The sequence below is a fragment of the Apis cerana genome, linkage group LG7 (genome assembly GCF_029169275.1).
Source record: "Apis cerana isolate GH-2021 linkage group LG7, AcerK_1.0, whole genome shotgun sequence".
In the NCBI taxonomy this organism is placed as follows: domain Eukaryota; kingdom Metazoa; phylum Arthropoda; class Insecta; order Hymenoptera; family Apidae; genus Apis; species Apis cerana.
In genome coordinates this window covers 8,126,184-8,145,377 of record NC_083858.1, presented here as the reverse complement: position 1 = coordinate 8,145,377, position 19,194 = coordinate 8,126,184, and the positions used below count along the sequence as shown (strand labels likewise).

The window sequence follows — 19,194 nt, the reverse complement described above, 5'->3', positions numbered from 1 at the left end:
GTGTGGTCGATTTATCGATTCCCCTAACTCGAATACCGGGAAGGCATGAATAAGTGAGAGCTCTTCCTATTTCCGTCGTAACCTGGCTAAAAACACCTATCAATATCACAACTTGCGTCCCCTTACGTCGATTCGACGGAATTACAGCTGTGTGTCCTGACCTATTTGCCATTCCTTTCTTGGAAATCCATTAAACGATATTTAATTTAATTTTTGACAAAGAAAGAGTCAAGTTTAACTTGTCGAGACATCCTCTCTTTTTTGGCTTACATTTATATCTCAAAATTAAAATCTTTAATTTATTTACCTCGAGATAATTTGATTCAAGAAATAACAGAAACTCGAGAAATCTCTTGTGTTTTTATACACTGTTTATTTTTAACATTTACAATCAACATCGCGTTCAGTTTCTCAATTATACACGTATAATATGTCGTATAATACAATATACCGGTAACGCTTTCGTAATACATATACATGGATATGCTCTTATGGGGGTGAAGTCGGGCGTTTTTTTTTTCTTTTACTTTTTTTTTACTTTTTTCTTTTACACATAGTATAATATTCTCTCTTTCTATATATATATATATATATAGAAATATATATATATATATATATATAATAAAGGCGTCCCAGGCTTGCGAGATAGGACGAAATAGGTGTACAATTAACATTAGGTTTCGCGATTTCAAAGCGGTGGAGCATTGAGCTCCATAACACCGGATTGTTAAATTATTAGTTTCGCACCCATCGATCAGTTTCGATTTCAGCCATTTTTTTTTTGTATTCGGCGTTCAGGCAGCCTTGTTCATTGCTCGCAATTTTTTTCTTTTTCCACGATACACGAGATCTTTCTCGATCCTGGTTATTAAATCGCTCGGTTATTAAATTAGTAATTAGGAGGATGCTCGTTCGATGGAAAAAAAAGAAAAAAAAAGTGAAAATTAGAGAGGATCCTCCTAATTCCTCGAAGCTTCGAACCCCATCGATCCCTTTTTCTGCGAGAGGATATAACCACGTTTTGTATATATATATAATACGTATATACATATCTTATATATATATATATATATTTTTATCATCTTTTTTTTTCTGTCTTACGTAGTCCCTTATCTTATCTAATGTTTTATACCTAAATATGTGTATGTAGAGCACGCATCATGATATAGGTTTCCCGTTACATCGTTACAATGCACGATATTTGATATGTATAGTAACCGTTGTGTGGCCGTTGCTTCTCTCTCTCATAATTAACATTTACGCCACTACGAATAATAACGGATGCTTTATCGCACGGATGCATCTACGCAACAATATTTGTTCGCATATTACACGAGATAACTGTTTTATCTCCCCAATATATATATATGTGATGATATATATACGACACACGACGAAGGATGGTATCGAATCGACCGAAGATAAAGGAATTATTTTTTTTTTCTTTTTATTAGACGCTTGAATCGTTAACTTGTCACTTCTCTTTGAGAAATATCTCCAATTTTTATTTCTGAAAATACAGAACAAGTGAGTGAAAGCAAAATAAAACTTTCGATCGTTCGCGGGAATAAAAGAAATAATTTCACAATCCGTATAAAAACTGGTAATTTATATACTTCTTCTTCGATATTAAATGTATCCTCGAATTTTTCAACGTGTTTCTTCTTTTTATTATCCCTCGCATCGCCGAGAATTTTTCCATCGAGCAATTTCTCTCATCAAAGAAGCGTTTTACGATCGTCTAGCTCTACTTTTCATTATATACATGTATATATATAAAAAGAAAGAATAATTGTTCGCTATAAAATATTGTTTTTTTTTTTTTTTTTTTGCGCGTGGAAATGTTAATAATTTCTCAGACGCAGACTCGATATCATCGAGTGAAAGTCTTTTATAACAACCGCGATCGAATAACAACACATATAGAAGAGGAAGATGGGTTCGTGCACGCGCGAGGCGTACGCGTGATTCATGAGATTCCTCGTATCTGTCCGAACACCGTAATTTCACCGTCGTGCTGAGACGCCTCGGTTAACAAGACGCCACTTCCGTTTCCTTTAAAAAGCTCGCTTATCTGCACATATTTCTCACGAGTTCTGACAAGTTGAACGACAAAACAACGCGTTCCTTTTAATTTCACGATTTATTTATGAATCTGATGACGACGTATTAATTCGCGAAGAAGAACGATGAACAATAAACGAGATGAGAATTTTAAGAAAAGTAATTCTTCGAGGTTATTAGTCTCTTAACTAATATTTAGAGAAACGAAAAATGGTTCAATAAGAAAAAATTTTCTTTTTCCGTACGATATCGTCAAACGGCAATAATTTACTTTTATACATTCTTTCTAGATTCATCCATGGATAGATATTAACGAAAACGGTAGGTGATTTTTTCGATTCATTCGCGAACGAGAGAAATATAATTCGGAGATCGAATAGTAGGCTCTACTACTACTCGATTAACGCTTCGATTTCTCTCTCTTACAATCTCTCTTGTATATTTTTTTTTTTTCTTTTTCCTTTTTGGTAAACGATGGGATGAGCAACTCTATGCGACGAGCAGTAAATACACCACTACTAATAGGCGATATAGGTACATAAGTATCTACTTTGATAAACCAATTTTTCGAAACCAACAACAGCATTCGTATCTTTCGCGTTAGTTAAAAACTACGAGTTTTAGTCTTCTTGTATGTACGTGTGTGTATGTATGTACGCATGTACGTGTATGAGAAATCACTCGTCTCGCTTTAATGCCGATAATGTCAATTATATCGTACAATGTGTGTGTGTATATATATATATATGTATATATACTATATAATAAACACAACGAATCCGTGCAACAACCGATTCGTCCGTGAATCTTGATCTCTCACGCTGACTCGCGCATCGTGTTCGCGATGGAACGTTTGTCGAAGCAATATTTGTACAAAGATTCTATATTTTTGTCCATGAAAAATTTATGTGGCTGAGAGTGAAAACCAATTGTTGATTCTTCTCAAGGGTACAAGAAAATTCGTCGAATCTCGAATGAAAATTCTCCTCCTCGGAAAGCATGCGCGAGTCAGGAGAAAAATCTCGAACAGCCTGGACGAGCGGCCACGTGATAATGTGAACAACGGCGCCTACGTCGCCTTTACTTCCTTTACCAAGCAAGGGAAGAACGATCGATCGCAAGTACAAAAAAGCCTCTAAACGTTTATTCGTCCATCTTACCTTCTTTTTCCCTCTCGCTTTTACTCTAACCCTTCCAACACCGAGACTCGAATAATAAAATGGGGTTGCGACATTTAACACGGTGCGATGAGGGACGATGAAGAAGATGGTTCCGTCGAGCCTTGCAATGGAAGAGGGTTAAATGACAACAATGAATCTAACAATCGTTAAAAACACATTCTAGAAAACTCGATATGTAACATTAATTTATATAAATCCCTATAATATCCTATAGCCGCTCGCCACGATTTAACGAGATACTCGTCGAGCTTGTTTATTTAATCTCTTTATTACTTTAATTCTCTAAAATATGCTTCGTGATAAACGGGGGAAGAGGGGGGGAGGGACGGATCGGTCGTGCATCAAGACGTTAGTTTTCTCAAGCAATTCGATAAACTCTAAATACATGGCATATACGTGTATATGCGCGATTACCGTGTTCACGCACTCGTAATTGCGTATATATACGCATGCGTGTGTATATATATATATATATTATATTTCTCGAAAAAAAGGAAACAGATCACTAGGCCTAATTGGCGGCACAGGGGACAACGAAACCTCGCCAAACTGTCCAAGAAGCTCCGACCTCTCTCTCTCTCGAGTATTGCACATTTCCCTTTTTCGTTCATCCTCCTTCGCACTTCTTTTTTCCAGTCATTTCGCCTTCGTTTCTGAAGAGGACGAATCAGCATCTTCGAACGCAGGTACATGAGCCACTTACGTGATCACTTACGTGTAAATTACGTTTAATTACGAAAGGAAAATTCGTAGAAGAGCTTGGAGCAGATATTGGCATATATATATATATATTTCGCAGCTTCGTGGACGTGAGGGGAGGGGATAATTATTTCCACGCGAATATTTCTTCCATTCCTTAACGCGATTCCAATTTTTTAAAATATATTCTGTTTCGAGAAACGAAACGATTTGAGGAGCGAGATCAATCAGGTTAAAATCGACAAAGAGGAGAATAATAAAACAAAAACGACGGGGAGAAAGGTAAGAAAAAAGAAAACAGACCTGCGCCGCCGCACTTATTGTTGGTCACAGCATCCGAACACGGAACCAGGGATTAGAACGCGGTGCTGGATTGCGGCTGTCGCGGCACGTTCGGGCCATGGGGCACGAGGTGCGCCCCACCCCCGCCGCCGCCACCCCCGCCGACAACAGCTTCCGGTTCCCCGGCCGCCTTGTCGCATCCCGGCTCCATGTCGTAGTCCGGCTCGAGCGCAGGATTCACTCGGCCGTTCGATTCGTCCTTGCTTCCGTACAGCCTGCCTATACCGGCTGCAAGCACGGCCATCTGCTCGCCCTCGGCCGGGTCCGGGCCGACCCTCTCGACGTCCTCCGGTATGTTGACCACGCACCTGAAGAAATCGTAGCCGGGCGCGAGCCTGCCGGTAAGGAAGGCCACCTGGGTGCCGTACGAGACGCCTATCAGCGTCACCAAGGACATCAGCATGGCCATCGTTCTGAAGGGGAACGCTTGCGTGTTCGTCTCCTCGTCGTAGCCCGGATAGTGGATAAGGGCGGGGAGGCCCATCAGGGGCTCGCCACCGCTGATCCTAACGACGAACGCTATTATGTAAGCGGCCAGGCTGCCGTAGGTGTTGCAGTATTCTTTGAAGTGGACCACCATCAACAGCTGGGGGAACAGGATCACGTAGACGAGGTCCGAGCACATGGACCAGAGGCCGTAGATCGAGGGTATCGTCAACGCCATCACCGTGCTTAGCACCCCGACCACGCCTATCCCCACTCTCATCACCCAGATGATCTCCATTTCCGACGCCTTCAGGTGGATGGAGCCAGGATAAGAGAGATAGAAACGGAGAATTGAGGTGCGAATAATTGAGCGTTTCGTCTTTTCACGGACAAATTGTGTGCGTGTGAGAGTCCGAGGGGAGGAGGATGGAGGCGCGAAGATGTGAAGAGGGTTGAGAGGAAGGGGCTGGATATGTGGCGATACATACGGCGCGATACGATGTCTGTTGAATGTGGAATGTTCGGCCATCCGTGTAAGGACGGCGGAGAACTTACCCTCTGGCGGAAGATCAATTTATAAACGTTTCTGGCGAACATGGAACTAGCCGAAAGGATGCTACTGTCCGCCGAGGACATCACCGCCGCTGACACTGCCCCTAACCCGAAAAAGGAAACGAAATCTGGCGTCAAATACTGCAAGACCATTGGCAGAATCATGCTTGTCTCTGCCTCGGTGAAGGGATACGGGCCTGTGTACCCTGTCTCGTTCCAAGCTGAAACAAAAATTTTTTAACGCCTCTTATACACCAGCCAAACTCTTTAATCAAATAATCCCCCCGAATACTTTTCTCAAATAGAATTTCCTCGTTAATTTATCCGACTAAATCGAGCGAGTGTTCAACGTTAATTGAACAATTTACGTAAAGCGGACATTGTTATTGTAAAAGAATCTGGGGATAAAAAAGCTCCCTTCGTGAAAACGGAGATAAGAAACTATTTGTCTTTGCGAATAAAAGAAATACAAGATACCGATACAGTGTGTCCGCATTAGTTCCAGCGGTTCCATTGTGTAGCGCACGAGTCGCATTATCACCCTCACCCTCGAACCCCGCGCCATATGACAGAATCCCACGCTATTGTACACGCTGTGGGATATCAAGCCAACCCTCGCCCACACACCCTTCCGTTACAACACCGACCCGCTTAGACGTGGAACCTTGTAAATACCAGTAGTCCTCTGTCTGCAGTGCCACCAAATGTCAAGTAGGCTACGAGTTGGTGGAAGGGGACGACGAGCAAACCGGGTCTAATTCAATCCCCCTTCAACTTCGGGAACCCATGAAAACGTGTTTCCCTTCCCCCTCGAAATCAGCCAAGTAGGAGAGAGAGAGAGGATGACTCGTTTATTATTAATACAATGAAATTGGAATTTACTATCCTGAGCGTAGAAAATGAACAGCCGGGGGCGTACCTTTTGAAATTTTTATTCATGAACAATCTTTTTCTACTTTCTGAATTATCCGCGCGTTTTAAATGGGGAGAAAGGGTAGAGGTGAAATGATCGGGACGAAAAGTGATTTTGTTGGGAGGAAAATTTAGAGATTCCTTTTTTAATTCGCAATTTTAATTCTGATCTAAGACTAACTCCAAAACTATTTTTCGGCTCGATTATTTCGCAAGATCGATTAAGAAAGGAGCGATAAGAGAGTGTTAATTTGTTAAAATAGAAAAGGATGATGTACTACTCACGCGTTGCTTTGGCGATCGCGCCAATCAGGACAGGTGGTATGGCCATGATGATGCACCCTATCGCAGCTACGTAGCTCAACACTTGCGCTCTTCCAGCAGTTTTTGAGGACAGGACACGTTGAAAATACACTTGCCAAGGGATACCACCGAATATCAACAAAAGACCATAATCCACGTAAGACCAATATTCCCCGGGCTTCACTTCACCTATCCAATCCACCTCCATAGACTTGAGAGATTGTACCTTTGGATTGGTCCAAGCGAATGGAATGCACATCCACTATATAATGAAAATTACACGTCTCTTTTATTAAATACATTTCAAAAACTGAATTTATATTTTTAAACGTTAATTAATTCGCACTGCGTTAATTAATTATCACGTTTAATTAAATTAGGAAAAGGATGGGAAATTAAATTAGGGAGCGTGTTTCTAGATTTATCTAGATCGATCTAGATAATCTAGATCCGAAGAATTTCGAATTAAATTATAACGTGCAAATACAGGTGTAAAATGAATATGATTGATATTATCTTCGGTTTGGCGATCCATCGAGGAAAAAAATTTTTCATTACAGCACTAATGAACGATTGCCAAGATAGATATAAATATCAGAAAAGGTGGTTTTCAAAATGGAAGAAAGAAATTTATGGAAAAAGTTATTTATTTAATATTCGAAACTTTGACGAAAATAATGACGTTTTTAATTAACAGAAATGTTACGTTTAAATATAAGACGGAATAAAAAATTAAATTCGATCTGATGAAGTTCGAAATAAATTGATAATCCGATAACATTCTGGAAGAAAGAACTAGGTCACTGTCTACATAGAATGAATTTGGTAATATAAATACTTGCAGTACTTGAGCCTTTGTATCGATCTGCAAAACCAACAACTTTAACACAGAATAATCAAACTATCCTATCGACGAAACATTTCGTGATCCAATGACACTTTTCTCTTATTAAAAATGAAATTTATTCATCTATTTCTTTTTTTGCAGATACGATACCACATTTACTTTCTTGCTATTTTCGTGAGCTTATTGTTTGAATCTTAAACTTCAAATTTCAGAAATTGCACAAACTTACCAATCCTATGAAGATGCAAAAAAGTTGAATAACATCGGTATAAGCGACGGAGTAAAGACCACCGAATAGCGTGTAGAAAACTGCGATACAGGCGCTCAAAATGACCGAGGCACTCTGATTCATGTCGATGATGACTGCCAGCGTCGCGCCCAGAGCTGCAAGGATGCCAGCGGCCCAGAACACCTCACCGCAGAGCGCAGGAAGAAAAAGAAGACCTCCCATACGTTCGCCGAACGCGTCTTGAAGAGGATCTAACATCGTGATGTACCCCTGTTCTCGCATTTTGTTCGCGAAGAATATTCCACCTGTAATCACCAATCGGGATTAAACTTATATTGGGAATTATATTAAACATTTAAGGCGTCGTTTAATCGTTTCGTTTAATAATTTTGGATAAAGAAAATCAGGAAATGGTATTATTTTCGCTGTTGTAGAAAATTGTCACACATTTTTCGCACACGGATTGTTCTGTAAATAGCTATGCACAGTTTCAACGGATTACACACAGTGTTTATCCTTTCTCGAGGCCAGTCGTTGCACGTAGGAGTCTTGATCACAAGTGTTCCATTACCTATACTACGTCCTAAGAATTATCAAGTTCTCGACTATAAACTTTTTCTAATTACGAAGAAACAAACATTGGGAGATGCTATCAGTCGAACAATTTATATAACGTCATATTTTTATAATCGAGTAGAATTAAATTCGAAATTCCTATTCTCGATCAATTTTGAACAGTGTTTTTCTCTGAATTGCAAAGAGAGAAGGCGAAGTGAGTTCTTTTTAAAACAAAATTTATTTATAACATTTTTAGTAATTATGAGAAAAAAGAAGTTATTTGCCTATTATATGAGAAGCAAAATTTCTCGAGAAAAGTATTAATATTTTTTATATGATCGTACAAGAATCAAAACAAAGCTTCTTATTTTAATTAAAGTTACTGCCCAGTATTACAAGCGATCGATATTTCAAGTTCCTCGACTCGTATCAACATTATTATATACATAGATATTCGCGTATCTGGAGAAACTGGAGAAAAGGAATTGAATATCGAAGCAGAGGAGACGAGATTAAAATTGAAGGAATCTAAAAGGCGGAAACTTACCGAAAACGAGGCTGAGCGCGTATCCGAAAGGAGCCTGACACCACACCAGACCCCTCGTGTAGATAGCTTCTGCGGTGCCGTTGATGTATCCACCGCCGACCCAGGTCGCCGTCATCGTGAATATCCCTACGAAAAGGCCGATCGAACGGCCGGCAAGCATCACCTCCTCCTCCGAGTCGTTCCCAGCTTCCTTCTTCCTTGCCGCCCATATTCCAACAGCTAGGATCAGAACGTAGAACAGGACGATTGACACGATACCGGCGAAGTTGATCATCTTCGGTGAGTACGGGTCCACTTGCGTGAACTCGAACTGGCGGAGACGCAAGTCCGGTCGATCCGATTTTGGGAGATTCGGATACCTGTCCACAATAATAAGTCGGTCCTCTTTGAAAATTATTTACGGTGAGATTTCGACCGGGGAAAGGAAATGACGAAGGATCTTTTACATGTAGAGTATCAAAGGCTTGCAATTAGTTGGTGGAAAGAATTATTCGGGACGAAATTGTTGATGAGGAGATGAAAATTAGATTATGAACATTTTTTCTTCTTCTTTCTTGGAAGGAATATTCAAATTTTGGCATTATAATGTTAACTGCACGATAGAAATATTAATTAATTCTGTTAAACGATGAATACTTACGATTCAGATGATAGAAATAATAAAATTTTTACTATTGTTTAATATTATATTACGACAAAAATAATTATGAAAACGATATTGATCCCTGAAGAATTAAATTTCGTTCTTTTATTGATAATTTACAATTTGAAAAAAATATTAGATCGGATCTTTCTTTCAATTAACTATCCCAAATTTCAAAATAAAGTATAATGATTCTACATTTCCATTCTTCGTCATAATTAACTGTTTCGATTCAGCGTTCGAATGTCATCAGACGGATAGCATTAGAAAGAGTCTATATTTTTATTCAATCAGCTTGGTGAAATTACATTCCGCTTTTCTAGTCAATTAACGCGATCCACTCGCATCTAATGCGTGCAGTTAACTGTAAATTCTACGTTCTTACCCAGAAGGCATTTAATCGCTCGGTTGAGTTCACCCTCTAATCCTATTAGCCCTGCTTCACACTGTGCAGGGTTAAATTTTCTATTTAAAAAAAAAAAAAAAAAAAAAAAGAAAAAAATACTCGACGTAAAAAAGCACGATGACATAAATAAAACGCAAACGTTCAAGGCCTCGCCTATAGATGCATCGAAATTAATTACATTAGGCTGGATCGTTTGCGTTATAATTCAATTAATGGAAATGAAGGATTAATTTAAAATGCTCTCCTGAAAGGTAATGATCGATTGGAATTAAAGGAATTGAATCTTTGCTGGGGCGATCAGCTTCGGATCTATCTCATATCAGTTCGAATTATATCGAGAGATTTTATTTCACAGAATTGATGTTAAAGATCGAAGCAAATATAAAAGTTGAAATGGTTGAAATTTATAAAGTGAGGGGGGTTCTAAACTTCGATTACTCGTAACTTTATAATAAATAAACTTTAATCGTCTATTTTTGTCGTTACAAACTTTTATATTTGCTTTTAGTCTCTAGAATCGATCTTTCAAGAATACCTCGTGATAATAAAAATATTTATAACATAGATTGAATTTTTTCGTTCGAAATAAAATATTCGTAGACAAGTTATTTAAAGGGAGAAAATAAATGAAACTGCTAATTAAAAAAAAAAAAAGAAACTAGTCGTAAGATTTTCATCTTTAAAACCCTCGTTTGTATAAAGTTTCATTGTCCCCAATCGTTTAATTACTTCTAAACCAGAAACCTTCGTTAACCAGAATTAATAAGAAGATGGTTCGGATAAAGAAAATTTTTCTCAAATACATTTCCAACAAATTGAATCCCTCTCAACATTTTCCACGAGCAAAAACGAAAAAGAAACTCGAGATCGAAATATTAATCCCTCTCTAGATACACATTCGATCGAGCCTTGGATTGAAATCTCTAACAAATTCCTTTATACTTGAAAAAGGGAGGGGACCAGCCACGTAACAACAAGTGAAGCTTATAGCAACGAGACATGCGTAATTATAGAATCGTCGGGACAGAGAGAGAGAGAGAGAGAGAGAGAAACTGAAAAGAAAAAGAAAAGAAAAAGAAGGGAAAGAAACAAGTGCGTTCCGTGCTTGGATTGCAAGAATGAACGAACAGTACCTCTGAAGACCCCGCGGGGTACAATCACGAAGTAGTGGGGGACAGCCTCACACGGGTACCGGAGGCATGTCCTGATGACGGTCCTTCCAGACGGCCGACGACGACGGAGGGTTGGGATTTGGGGGGCAGCAGTCACCCCACCGTAGCGAGGTCTTCTGGGAGGGGCTATTCCTTGTTCTAAACGCGAGGCCGCCCATGGGCGCTGATGGCCATCGATTTTCACCCAACTCACCAAACTTGCTGCTTCCCTTCTGCTGCTTTTCCTTCCTCCCCGATATTTCCCCTCGCTTATTCTTCCACCAGCACCGATCAGTACGGTCTTTCACCTGAAATAGATCGAGCTGGATCCTTCCACTGTGCGTGTATGTGTGTGTGTGTGTGTGTATGCTTCTCTTGGAGAAAAAGAAATCATTACGAATCGCTCGGAGAATGCATTTCCTTCTCGATCTCGTCCCAAGATGCGTCGTCGAAGTTACACGAGGAAGCATCTTGATTAGAGGTAACGAATCGAACGATGGAATGTTGGAATTTCGAATTTTATTCTATTCTCTCTAAGGAGCGTCTTACGTAACCGTTGACAAAATTCATCTTATCAACCGAAACTTGGACTCGCGCGTGTCACACAAAGAACAATTCTACCCAGGTTTCAAAGCGGAGGAGAGGGAGGGGAGGAGAGGGAGACTTCTGTAGAAACCTCATTCTTCGAGCAAGCCATCGAACTTTGGATGATTCGAAGAGAAAAAAGAAGGAAGGAGAGAGACAGAGAGTCAGAAATAGGAATCTCTACTTACTCGCTTTACTGTTCGACGAAGGTGAAGACGAAGGGATCCCTTTCTAAAAGTTTCCTATCCCACCACCTTTTCCACAAATCGTTTTCCTCTCTTCGATCACTTGGACTCGAGGGGAAAGGAGGGGGGAAATATACCGGCGCGAGCGATATTTCGTCGTATTGTCGCGCGTTCGATCGACGAGGATCGATGGATCGAGGAGGACTGACGGAGCAACCCCGCGACAGTTGTCCTCGCCCTCCTCTTCGTCGTCGTCGTCGGCGGCGTGGTCGGCGCGCTCTCTAACGCGTCGTTAACGGTCGTGGAGGCCACCCCGTACTGAACGGCTCTGTATCTCTCTCGTAGTCAAGGACCGGCGTCGAAGGTATGGCTCCGTTGATATTGATTCGGCCCTCGTGACGTCACGCGGCCCCACGGGGGCGCGACCCACCCTCCTGTCTCGCTTCCTCCGCGCAACCTCTCTCCCTCCGCCGCCCACCACCACTCGCTCCTCTCCAACCACCCCTCGCGTGATCGAAGTCGGGGGGGCGTGGACTCTGGAGCGGAGTCTGGCTCGCGAGCTTGCGCCTCGGACGCCGCGGCTCCCCTTCTGGTCCACGCGTAACCACCTGGACGTCTGAACAGGTAACAAGCCGTGCGGGGGTTTTCCAAGGTGAGTTGGGATAATTGTTGTTATGGTGTGGAAGAGGAAGTGGTTTGGATGAGATGCTCGAGATTTGTATTCGGGTTTGGTTGGTAGATTTTGGTTGGTGGTGTGTTTGTAACAACCGGGCATTTTCTAATTTTCTCGAAGGGAAGAATGTGCAAGGTGTTTGTCGAGCTTTGTGAAAGGTTTGTTTATTTTTTAAAGTATAGAGAGTATAAATGTGGTTTTCTTTTTGCAAAGGTAGATGAGATTAATTATAAATCTTTAATATTTATTTTTTTAGTAAGAATAATTTTTTCAATAATTATTATTTATAGAATTAGATATATAGATTTAAGAGATTTAAAAATAAATCGATTTTTTTATTTAATAATTTTATTTTTAATTTCAATGTATATATTAATTTTAAGACCTAATATATTATCAATTATTTTAGGATGAGATGGATTGGGTTTAATTTCTTATTGTTTAGTTATTTATTATATAAAAATAAAAGCTTTTACTTCAGGTATAGTTACTATTCTTTTAAATCGATTAGGTGATATTGGATTATTATTAATTATAGGTTTAATAACATTGTACGGAAGATGAAATTTAATATTATATAATATAAATGATTGAAATTTTTTGATTTTGATCCCCTTTTCAAGCTAGAAAAAATACTCCCTTTTTTACGGAAAAATTCTTTTTCCCAGAAATTGAACAACATGTTTCTTGCTCGCGAATTTATTTATACCGTTGATGTGCAAAATAAGCAAGTTAGGCGTCATTGATCAGCTGTACGGGTCCTCCAGGTGAGACTGCGCGTACACGTAGGAAGGTAATGGTCGAGGGACGCGTCAATGAAGGTGAAGAGGCGTATGACCTCGTAAACGAAACACTGTAAAACGTTACGTAGAGATGATAATCGTTGTTATAACGACGAACGAATTGATCGAATTATTCGGAATAAAGTGATTGGGTAGGAATGAAATTTCAAACTTTTTTTATTTTTTTATTTTTCTTTTTGTTTCTTTCGGTGCATGACATTAACTGAAAGCTTCAAAACATGGAAAATAAAATTAATTAAAGATTATCTATTTTAAACGGCGGAAAAGATACTTTTTCTGCTAACAAAAGGAATCAGAAAGTAAACGAAATTGTCAAGTGAAGCTTGGAATATGAAATATCAAAAACTTTACATTGATTAATTTATCTTAATTAAACGAAATCACGCGCTTTCTTTCTTCTTTGTTAAAATTAAACCGCGAATAATTATGCAAAATTTTAAAAAATCGACATGTATCGAAAAATATTCAAAGTACACACACGATATTTAAAATAAGACGAACCAAGCTCAAATTCTTAATCTAACAATAAATTTTATAATATATTTCTTATTTTACAAAAAACGTTCATAATTGATTGTTCCCAAATTAATCCCAGAATACAGAGCATTAAAAATAGAAGATAACGTTCATCGTACCACGATTTATCACATCCTTCGATTTCTCGATCACTCGAACCAACATAATCTCTCATAAATCTTGGCAACAATGGATAATTTGAAGAAAGAAAAAAAAATCTAGCTCTAGGGAAGAAACTCTAGGTAACATAAATTCATCGATAATTGCAAGGTAAACTCAGTGAAAGAAGTTTCGAATAGAACCGTTAACCGTATAATCATCGAATATGAATCATTTCGCGTCGACAAAATTCATTCCTCCTCGTCCAAGAGACAATGCTGAGTGTCGAGATACAACGAAAATAAGAAAAAGAAGGAAAAAGTTATTAATGGTTGAGCAACGAATTGCACCAAAGTATGGGCATAATCTGCCTTCATGGTTCTCTGTGGACGACGACGCAATGTCGAAGAGCAAATATAGCCAGGCTAAACAAAGGTGAAGGCAGAGAACGAAATCGAATCTTCCTATATCTGTTCCCTGCTTCTGCATGGTCGATACCCACTTGACCCACTCTCTTCAAAATCTCAAAACTGTACCTTTTACATTACACCCACTCCATCCCTTATATATTCATCCCCGAAAACCCGATTTCATCGTAGATGGAACACGTGGATTGGTTAAAAAGTATATAGGAAGCTTGTTCGAATCGTATTTCAAAATAATATTTCTGACGAGTTTTGCTTTCGTTATTAATTATGTAATAATGATTCTAATATCCGAATATTTTGTTAAACGAGAATTTTGTAATATCGAGAATAAATGATATTTATTAATAAATATCAAAATGGAGACAGATTTTTAACGTAATCTGAATATTCGAAAATTGTGTTTCCATTGTCCACCATTTCTATTTGCGGCATAAAATGTAATGATTTTCTTTATTGTAGTAGATGGAAATAGAATTTAATTTGAATTTAATTATTGAAATCGTGTTCCTTTTTTAAAAGAAATTTTAAAGTTCGAAATTCAAGTGGATTCTATTTCAAATTTTATTTCTCAATGTTGCTTTTTAATTGTTGAAATATAAAATCAGAATATATAATATAACACAATCCTATCCAATTTTCCCAAGCTGTTACTACTTATAAATCCAGGAAAAACAATATAAAATAAAAATCAGTAAACAAATTAAAAATTTTATTTTCACCCAATCATATTTCTATAATTTTTCAAAATATATACGTATTCATCAAACATAATGGAAACCTTAATTAACCTTTATTCAACATCCTTTATTCACATATTCAATCACCTTTTTAATATTTCCTCGATATAAAATTTCTTATATCCCTTAATTTCGCCCTAATTAAAAAAAAAAAAAAAACATGAAATAACGCGGCCCTTTTTAGAGAGGGAGAGGGGGTTGAAGCGAGGGGTCACCTCCTCTGTCAAGTATCACATCAAAAAGTCAAGCAGGCCACGTCGCGGGAACTTGGGGAATTGAAAATTGCCACGTGTCAGGTGAAGCACCGGACGACAACAACAACAAGGCACGTGCACGTCTCGAAACATGGTAACTGGATACGCTGGAACCGGGTTCCACCGTGGTGGATTCGAGGGGTGATTCGAGAGTTCGTGGCTCTTGGGCCATGCACGATGTCCATGCACGTAAAAAGGGGTGTTCTGTTTCGAGATACGAATCGAAGGTACCCTACGCTTGTAAGGAAGGTTAGGAAGCGTTGTTAATAAATTTCGTTCGTTACGGATCGTTGGGATTATTGGAGGAAAAGGATCGGAATAATAGAGGATTCGATTTGTTAACAAGAGTATGGAAGAGATGAGATTTTTAAGGAGGAATTAAATAAAAAGTGAGTATCGAGTTGTAGAATTACTTGTGAAAGTATTTGAACAATTTTTATTACTTTTAACTTTGTCGAAATATTATTCAAAGAGATGAAGTTGTATTTATTATATGAACTATTGTAAAGCAAAAATTTCTAGGTGAAATTGTATACGAAAAGAAATTCTATTATTATTCCATGTGCAAAGTTTCGATTAAAATCAAAATTTTTAGGTTAGGTGAATTTCTCTGTAAGAATCTTTTAATGCTTTCGTAATATGTTGCAAGTTGTTATAATAAATTTCGTTCTATATATAAGATGGAAGGTTTTGATTTACAAAATTAATAAATTTAGTTAGTTTTTAGTACATTTTTAGGATTTATTTGAAATTAATCGATATCGAAGATTTTTTGATCTTTTGCATTCAATAATCAAAAATGGCAGAGAAATTATTTTTCGTTGATTTTCTGCAGTTTCGACTCGTGGACATTCTGGCATCAATTTTTCGAGTGATGACTTTGAAGATCATCTGGTAACTGTAATGGCACTTGAGCGTCAACGAAAGTGGCAATTAGGCAAATGCAATGAAAAGCAAAGATCAATTTCATTTTGAAATTGTAGAACCTCCGAAAAAGATAAGAAGAAAACAAAAATTTAAATTAAATTAAGAGTAAATAAATTTAATATTATTAAATTTCATACGATTGATTATATTTTTGATGGATTTACTGGTATTTTATTAATTTTTATATTATATTTATAATTTTTTATATTATACAATTATCAGATTTAAATTATAATTGTGATAAAAAAAAATTTTACACTAATTAAATAAATATACTTTAATGATAATATAATTCCTACATTTTTTTCTAAATAAATAAATTGATATTTTGATAAATTCAAAATAATTCACGAGAAAATATTCATTTTAAAACGAAATGTTATAAATACATTTTAAAGATATTTTCCAAATTTATTAAAAATTTATAAAACTGTTATACTATCTAAATTATTCATATATATTATATATTCTCTAAATAATATTTAATTTATCAAATGTAATCTAGTTTTTTTAATTTCATCCCTATTTAATCCCTATAATTATGGGAGACTGTACATGACCTAAATGATTATAAAACCATAAATCATTAAAAGTACCAAAAGATTAGAATTGGTTATGGGAATTTCTGTACAAAAATGGCAACAGAAGAAACATGAGAAAAGTGGTTAAGATATATCTATTTTCAGTTAGAAATGATTATAATAATTACAACCATGTGAAATTTAAGTATTATCACGAATAAAAATTTCCTACCAAATACGTATTTAAATCCCAGTGATTTTAACTCATCCTTAATTAAAAATATAATTATTCGAATTTTTACACCATGAATTTGTCAATCTTTCAAAATATGTATATAATTGTTTCGTGTAATTTGAATAGTGTAATTAGTAAATATCGTAATAATATCACATATTTAATTAATTACACTTAATTCTACATTCTTGTTCTTTGTTCAACAATAAGACAAAGAAGAAAATAAAATATTTCGCACAAAATACGAAACGATTTCATCTATCATATTACAAAAGCTTTTTTCTTATAACTGATTCGAATTAATTAAACATTAAATTGTAGAAAATTGGATTAATGTCATTCTATACAAAAATATCGAATGAGGTTAAGTTACAATTTAATATTAGATAAAGGTTAGATGGAGCGAGATGGAGATACTGTATTGACAGAGACAGAGCGATATTAATCCAGGATTAGAAGAATATTATTAGATCGAAAGCTCGAAAAGGGAAGCTCCACGTGTAATTCTGAATGATCGATGGCCGTCAAAGTTCTCGAAAAGATGTTCGATTAGCGCTCGACACGATTTTTCTAAAGCAATATTTCTTCGAGGCAAAGGTTGCCTACGTTTGCTACGTTCAACAAGGGAAGAACAAGATGTTCTCCAAGTAGGAAGTAGTTGTCGATGGGCAAAGTGGGTCACGAGCTCTGACCTCCGCGTCTTTTTACACAACCTCTAGGACCCCGCTTCTCCACTTAATTACCTCCACGTCCTCCATGCGAGGCGAATTTTAACACGTAAAACGTAATTTACCGTGACGAGAAAAAATATTTCGGATAATGGGAGGACAAGGATTCGTCGTTGGGAGGAAAGTTGTGCAACATCGTATTTTCGATTCCATAATAGTTATAAAGTAACTTTTCAATGATCCTGATTTCACCCAACTTCACTATTGTGAAAGATTTGAACAGAGATTTGCTATTATAGAACATTGAAATGAATCATAAAAAAATGAACTTTTTCTATAATATTTAACGAAGATGGATATTCCTCTTGGAATATGGAAGAAAAATGATCGTTCGATTTACCGAGTGTAAAAGAAGATTTGGAATTTTTATCTTCTAATGGTACATTTATTTTATGAAATCATAATTGGATAGATTGGACTAGATTCGTTATATGGGAACAAAGTTTAATATTTTGTGCTACAAATTATTATGTAGAAAAAAATTAAATATATATTATCGTAGAAATACATAAAACGGAGAAATATAATATCTATTTATATTTTTTATATCAACATTAAGATACATTGTAATCTCGAAAGATAAATGATGAAAGTATTTATGTTCTATATCCTCGTTTGTAGTCACGCATGGAGTAAGTGTAGACAAGGAGAACAAATGGCGAGAAAAGGATAGAGATATGATAAAAATTAGGGAATCAGCGCCATCTCTAGAGTGCCGTAAATGAAACATATAAAGAAAGGACAGAAAATAATTAGAAAAAGATAAAGATAAGTTAGAATTCAGTATCAGTACCATCTATTGAGTATTAAAAGTACCTTTTTAAAGGAGGGTAAGATAGAGTAAGAATTTACTATCAACGCCATCTCTTAAACATCAAAAAATACATCTTTAAAAAAGGATAAGGTAGGACAAGAATTTATTATCAGCGCCGTTTTTTGAAAATATTTTTAAATACATAACAGATGGCGCTGATAGTAAATTCTTACTCTATCTTACCTTCCTTTAAAGAGATACTTGAAGAAATAATTTGAATATTTAAGAGATGGCGCTGATTTTTATTTTATATTTATCTTTTTCTCGCTATTTCATTTTCTTGTTTATACTTGTTTTAGAAAATTATGTGTTTGTATTTGATTTTAATGGTTTTTTGTCTAATTTATTGATAAACAATCTTAACAGAATTTATTCAATTAAACTTTTATACATTATAAATATTATTATCTTTTTCTATGTAGTAATATTCAATATTGTCATTGTAATAATTTTTAATTGCATCTTTAAAACATTATAAGTATTCACGTGTAATATCTTTTTAATATACGTATAACATCTTTATTTTAATAATAATCTTTTAATTACTTTTCGAATTTAAATAAAGAAAAATATATGATCAATTAAATATATTTATGATATATGTAAATAATATTTAACAATCACAGCTTATCACTAAACGATTAAAAGAAGAAACTAAACGTAACTAAAAAAGAATTCAAAGTTGTTTTTTTTTTTATTCGTTGGATAATCCATAAAAGATCTTTCTAAAAGACGTTAAAAGATTCGTTAAAAAAAACGCAACAAACGGATTTGTAACTCAGGTAGAAAACGATCGAACTACTGTTAAGTCAAATATCCAAGGTCCAGG

At 36.5% G+C, this 19,194-nt stretch overlaps 1 protein-coding gene and 1 long non-coding RNA gene across 2 annotated transcripts; one reads left to right on the top strand and one right to left on the bottom strand.

Moving 5' to 3' along the window:
• Positions 1–351: 351 nt before the first annotated feature.
• On the bottom strand, positions 352–10,982 carry LOC107993196 (high-affinity choline transporter 1). The gene is made up of 6 exons (XM_017049500.2): positions 10,843–10,982; positions 8,661–9,019; positions 7,556–7,860; positions 6,462–6,741; positions 5,268–5,485; positions 352–5,019 (listed from the first exon to the last, which is right to left on the bottom strand). The coding sequence occupies exons 2-6, from the start codon at positions 8,932–8,934 to the stop codon at positions 4,300–4,302; spliced, it is 1,797 nt and encodes a 598-aa protein (XP_016904989.1). The 5' UTR covers positions 8,935–9,019; positions 10,843–10,982; the 3' UTR covers positions 352–4,299.
• A 179-nt stretch (positions 10,983–11,161) lies between these two features.
• Positions 11,162–16,564, top strand: LOC133666414 (uncharacterized). The gene is made up of 3 exons (XR_009830521.1): positions 11,162–11,341; positions 11,486–15,529; positions 15,976–16,564. It is a non-coding gene; the product is annotated as an uncharacterized LOC133666414 (long non-coding RNA).
• Positions 16,565–19,194: the final 2,630 nt, after the last annotated feature.